The sequence below is a fragment of the Bactrocera latifrons genome, unplaced genomic scaffold, assembly GCF_001853355.1.
Source record: "Bactrocera latifrons isolate USDA-ARS-PBARC rearing strain unplaced genomic scaffold, ASM185335v1 scaffold_113, whole genome shotgun sequence".
Classification (NCBI taxonomy): Eukaryota; Metazoa; Arthropoda; class Insecta; order Diptera; family Tephritidae; genus Bactrocera; species Bactrocera latifrons.
The window spans coordinates 604,719-611,205 of record NW_017534553.1 but is presented as its reverse complement, the minus strand read 5'-3'; the positions used below and the strand labels follow the sequence as shown (position 1 = coordinate 611,205).

General features: G+C 36.4%; 1 protein-coding gene across 3 annotated transcripts in view; it reads left to right on the top strand.

Moving 5' to 3' along the window:
* LOC108975009 (UDP-glucuronosyltransferase 1-2-like) overlaps nt 1–4,959 on the top strand; it is a 6,225-nt gene extending 1,266 nt beyond the window's left edge. For 2 of the 3 annotated variants that reach the window (XM_018943210.1, XM_018943220.1), the window contains exons 2-6: nt 664–935; nt 3,172–3,389; nt 3,471–3,623; nt 3,697–4,335; nt 4,401–4,677. In XM_018943210.1, the coding sequence (XP_018798755.1) occupies nt 666–935; nt 3,172–3,389; nt 3,471–3,623; nt 3,697–4,335; nt 4,401–4,677 (1,557 nt within the window). In that variant the 5' untranslated portion in view covers nt 664–665. Of the gene's footprint in view, nt 1–663; nt 936–3,171; nt 3,390–3,470; nt 3,624–3,696; nt 4,336–4,400 lie in introns of those variants that run through there. The other variant, XM_018943229.1, reaches the window with a different exon arrangement.
* Nucleotides 4,960–6,487: the final 1,528 nt, after the last annotated feature.

Below are 6,487 nucleotides of genomic sequence, written 5' to 3'. Positions count from 1 at the left end.
AAAAAAAAAAAATTTAAAACCATGAACTGATATTCAACTAAAATAAAAGAAATAACGTCAATAACAAATATTTAATGAAAAATCAATTTCTTAAGCTAAACAGTAAGCTCTTAGTTTAAACATTTAAATTTAACAAAATGTGTGTTTTAGAAAAATGGGTTAAATATTGTCAGAACTTTTTGTTCTGAAATTGGTATTAAAAATATTATTTATGTTTTAAAAAGCTCTTTCAGTGCTTTCTTTTAAATTAAATAAACAAAAAAGCATAAAATATTAATCGATAGGTTTAAAAAAATTAAATTTTAGAAAATAATATCAAAATTGTACGCTTCGAAATTGTTATTAAAAATATTATTTCAAACGCTTTTTCGGTTCCGTTTCTTTCGTTTTCACTTTTAGGATCAAGGAAGATAAGTAAATGATTTGTAAACAAAATTATGAAAATTTTTCAGTGAATCGTTTTATAAATTCACTATATATTGCGCGAATCATCAAGTAATTTTTTTTTAGTGTAATTTAAACACGATTGTTTTATTTCGCAACGTGAACGGTTGCGTTAGACCAATGTAACCTTTCAATTTTTATATTTAATAATTTCAATTTATAACTCATTTAATATGTTTTCCCCTTCCATTAAATCCCAAACACACATTTCTTTTCTAGGGATGGCGAGACTAACGCCCGGCCACTTGTTGCTGTTGCTTGGCCTTTGTTGCACACTGGTGCAAGCCAGTTACCCACTCAAAATACTTGGCTTATTTCCACACCCAGGCATTAGTCACTTCCACTTCTTCCACCCCATTATGCGGGGCTTGGCCGAGAAGGGTCATGATGTTACTGTATTAAGCCATTTTCCCGATAAAAGTCCACCGGCTCGTTATAGAGATCTGCCGTTAACACGCCATGAAACTTTGGCAAATAGTGTGGACTTGAAGGTAAGTCAAAGTATCGGCTTAATTGAATAAAAGATATACCAGTTTTTCTTCGTGAGAGTAACTGCTTTTAATTGCTTACTAACGGTGACAGTGCAAAATTTTTGTTTAAGCGGTTAATTTTTGTACTATTTTGACATTCTCTTTTGYGTGTAGCTTCGGTCACTGATGTTTCAATGTCTAGACTCGAATGTATAATCTGTACGTGAGTGTGTTGGTTGAAGCAGTGAACTTTGTTTGCGGAAATGCTACAAAAGCATTGTCTTTTAGGTTAATGATATTATGTATGTATTAGGGTGCTTCTAAGATATGTGAATATATTTTTTCTCAGATTTTGAACTCAGATTTAAAAAAAAGAAAAAAGTTCAAAGAAAACTTTAGAAAATCATTACATTCGTTTCAATTTGTTATACGAACGGTGAAATATATGTAGAGTTCACACTAAAATAATTGTAAGCTTTCGCTGATACAGTCTTTAAAAAAAATGAAGGTAGAGTGAATTAGAATCTGCGTATAACCAGTAACAGTACTCATTAATTTTTATGAAATGCAGCATTTTGGTTACTATTATCAGAGAGAAGCTTTCGTTTTTGTTGGTAACTTTTAATCTGACAATTCAATATHGTTACTGTAAATCAAAATCTGTTAAAGATAAATATAAAAAGAAATTATGTACCGAAAAAAGTTGGCAATTAGAGAATGGGAAATCATAATATCTACATATAAGTTAAGGAAAATCTTATTCACAAATATCTGAGCTAATGTCGCGCAGTCGATCAACAGTCCAAAAGGTGGTTAACCGATATATTAAGGAAATAGAGTTGAAAATGCACCCAAGACTGAAATGCACCACCCGCCCAAACTGAATGAAAGTGATAAGAGAATAAGATAAGAGAAATATTATTTGTACAATAAAAAAATCTTTTATGGAAGACTGTATATAAAACGTGCTCCAACTGCAAAGCAGTTTACATCTAAATTGAAATATTAGACKCTGGAAATAATGGAAAAGCTGACTGTAAATACATATTAGCATTAGCAATTCAGAAAGCATGTTCTCATTTCTACTTAAAATCCTCTGTTTATAATTAAATATAGAAATAAATCAAGTAGTTGTGATTCATAACTCGAACCAAGAATATGTGAAAGCACCCATATTACTTTTTTACTTTGTATTACCATCTAATCAAATTTGACCCGKACTAGTTCGTTTACACTCCGCGACAAAAAACATTTCTGAGATTTGTACAGCCTCTTTATATGTTTGTGTGAAGTTGTTTCTCCAAATAACAAATAGTGTATGTGTGGCAAATGTTTACCATGGAAAACTTTGTTTGACTATTTTTACCATCAAAAACATGATCGAGTTGTTGAAATTATCGCAATGGAAGTACGGATACGGATTCGTTGAAAATTTTGCAAAAGTTTTGACTCGTACGAAAAGATGTAGCAAGGACCGTACATTCATCAAACGCATGATTAGTGGTGACGAGACGTGTTTTTACGAATATAACTTCGAAGCTGTTCAGTACCCAACCGAATAACGCTCCAAAAATCAGTCGATACCGGAAAAGAACAAAATGCGCTGAAGGCACTCAAGACAAACCCAGCCGAGACTTACTATATAACAAGTGTATGGAAAACTGGACTAATTTTTTAAATACGCAAAAATATTTTTTTTTTTTTTTTGTCAGTCTGTGTCAAATTTGACCAGATGGTCAAGGTCGCAGGTAGGCACAGAGAGAGACGACTCAATGCATGCTGGACATATGTATGTTTAATATATCGGGGTCGATTATGGTTAAGTAGGAGTTTAACCTGCTACAGTATACAGAAGGACGCTGCGCAAGGGCCACACCTGGTTCTCGATCTCGTCGTTTGAAATGAGTAGTGGCTTGACTCCAAGTACGCCGTTCACTGAAAGGGAGAATGTGGTTATAGCTCCACTGTGAATGGCGGTCAGTGTGTGTCAAAGTSTGGTAAGTGTATTGTCTTATATCATCGACGTGATTGAGAAAGGAGCTCTTCATGCTCTTAGGAGACGGTTCCACTTCAAGCAGGTGAAGAGGAGTTCATTAAGCCCTTAACTAGGAGCATACGGGCGTACATTTCGAGGTTGGGAATTTTTTGTGACTTGGCAAAAAGAATTAATTATAAATAGAATCAACTAATTCATAGCTTACATATAATATATTATATTTACAATMATTTAGTTTTAATGTGGTTCTTTATGTTCTAGTTCTTTGAAACGCAACACTTCTATAATCAATTCGTGGAATTCTTCATGCTCCACGAATGGGGGAAGGACGCCTGCAATCTCACATTGCGCTCCGATGCTTTGGCACAGGTTTTGCGACAGCGCCAACATTTCGATGTGATCATTATGGAGCAATTTAATAGCGATTGCATGACAGCGGTGGCGCATCAACTCAAGGCACCATTCATAGGTTTGAGTAGGTGAGCAAAGTTATCTTTGTCTTATTATGAAAAGAGCGCTAATTGCAAATAATTGTTTATTTGAAAAACTTAAATATTTAGTTGTGCTATGATGCCTTGGCATTACGATCGTGTGGGGATACCCATGGTACCATCAGTTATGCCAAGTTTATTTATGGGACAATCTGAGGACATGACATTCGGCGCTCGTCTCGCCAACTGGTTCGTCGATCACACCATGCGTTTACTTTACGAGTGAGTACCATAACAACTATTCAATGGGCTAAAATAGCACTTTTGCAATAATGAATCTATAATTTATTTGCAGTTTTCACACCACGCCCGCTATCGATGCCATTGTACGCCACAAATTCGGACACGATATGCCCTCGGTTGGCGAATTGGCGAAGGAAACATCAATGCTATTCGTCAATCAGCATTTCTCATTGAGCGGTGTCAAACCGCTGCCACCGTCTGTTCTCGATCTCGGCGGCATACACATACAGAAGGCCAAGCCGCTGGATGCCGAACTGCAAAAGTTTCTCGATAATGCTGAACATGGTGTGGTCTACATTAGTTGGGGTTCTATGATACGTGCCGACACTTTGCCGCCCGCCAAACGTGAAGCTATCGTACGCGCTGTGAAACGACTCAAACAACGTGTGATTTGGAAGTGGGAGAACAGCACTCTGGCGAACAARCCGGATAATCTGTAYGTTAGCAAATGGTTGCCACAACGTGATATACTYTGTCATCCGAATGTGAAGGTGTTCTTATCGCATGGCGGTCTAATGGGTAGCTCGGAGGCAGCTTACTGTGGTGTACCAGTAGTGGTTACGCCCATGTATGGTGACCAGTTTGTAAATGCGGCTGCATTAAAGTATCGTGGTATGGGTGTGGTGCTGAAATATGGCGATATCACCGAGAATTCCGTGCTGCGTTCAATAAGAGAGGTGTTGAAGAAACAGTAAGTGAAATGAGTGCAAGAGAGTGTGGAAAGTGAGTGTTATCTATAATTTTTACTTCTTGCAGATATATGGATAATGCCAAAGCGGTCTCGTTCTCGTACAGACATCGTCCGCAGAGCGCACTCGAGACCGCCATCTGGTGGGTGGAATATGTCGCCAAAACCGAGGGTGCGCCACTTCTYAAAGCTCACGCCGTGCATGTATCACGCTTCGTTTACTACTCTTTGGATATTTATCTATTCATTGCTGCCATTATATTCATATCGGTTGTGAGTTGGAGCTTTATATGTAGTAGATGGTGTTCGCGGCGTCCAAAGACCGCTAAACAAAAGTCAAATTGAACAAGGGGGTGAAGATTTCATATTGAGAGAGAGTTAGTTAAATTAAAATTTAGACAATATATTTCAGTTTAAGCACTTTATTTGCTCTTTTAGATATATTAGATAACAAATTTCAATGTAGTTATCATAATTAGCGTAATTTAGCTCATAAGGAGCGGAGAAGAAATGTAAAATTGTCTAAACAATTTCGCCAAAATGAAAAAATAGGAAAGAAGACAACATTAAATTCTATATTGTTTAAAATAGTTAAATAAAAAAAAAAATTAATGAAACTTGTTCACAAAAAAACAATTTTTTACTTATGAGGAAATCTAGGGTAGCACTTCAAAAAGCACATCAGTTTATAAAAGTGTCGCCATTTTTAAATAAAGTCATTCAGTTTCGTTTAGCGTTTTGCCATAAAAAAGTGTGAGGAAAACAAAATAATTTAGTAATGGGTGATTAAAGCAGAAGTACTTTTTTCTATAGGCTTTTTTGACAGATCATGCGTGTATCGTGTCAAGCTGTCATGTTACTTTTGTTCAGTTTTGTTTGGTTTTTCATCGTGGAAAGACTTACACCCGAACAGCGTTTACAAATCGTTTAAATTTATTACGAAAACTCAAATTCTGTAAGGAATGTGTTTCGCGCGGTTTGCACAACTCATSGTCAACCTAAGCGGTCTTCTGAGCATATTACACCATTACCCATCTTGAGACCCGGCATTCATCGTTGAATAATATTCGAACGAATAGATCACGTSCAGCACGCAGTGAAGAAAATATAGCAGSCGTAGCTGAGAGTGTAGACAAGGAACGTGKAGAGTCGATGCGGCGCCGTTCGCAGCAACTCAGACTGACGTATAAAACGACTTGGGGTATTATTAAATTGAAGGTGATCAAAATACAGTTTGTGCTACAACTGAAACCGCTCAACCTTCACAAGTGACATGCTTCGCTCTAAGGGCTCCGACGTTGTCAATATAAAATTTGCTTTAATTTTTTCATTCAGAAAAAACAACAGGGTGGTTTGTGGGTCGGCGGAATAATTCATATTCATAATTCATATATTTCATAAAATGTGATGTCAATGGAAGCGTAATCGTCAATGGTGAATCTTATMGCGCCATGCCTGAAATTTAAGCTTGTCAACTCGATGACATTTGGTTTCAACAAGACGGCGMCACTTCTCACGCACCGCACCAATCAATGGATTTATTGAAAGAATACCTCGGCGAGCGGATAATTTCACATTTCGGCCGTTCGATTGGCTACCAAGATCGTGTGATATCATACCGTTGGACTTCTTGTTGTGTGGATATGTAAAGTCTAAGGTCTATGCGGCCAATCCCACTTCGATCCAGGCTTTCAATCACCAGTTACCTGTCAAAATCTCAAACGAGTCATCGAAAATTGGACTCAATGAATGGATCATCTGAGATGTAGCCGCGGAAAAAAGAAAAAAGGAGATAAAAAATGCCGAAGAATGTACTTTCGAATGATAAAGAAAACATTTCCCATTCAATTTTTTTTTTCGTTAAGTAGGGAACCTTCAAGTAGATCAAATTAAATATGTGGACCGATTTTATACATTTTTGCATTAAACTATAGTATATCTAAYATTATATGTTGAYTTATTGGTCTGATATATACAAAATAAAGCTAMCTCGAAACTTCGAAATTTTATATGAGGTATATAGGCATATTATTGACTTTATCTATATATTCGCCTTTACTGTATGTTATTAACAGAAAGGGATGCTCGTTGGGTTTCATTAAGGTACCAGTTTTTCGAGCCCAGCACGAAATATTCTTTAATGGAAATAATTTTA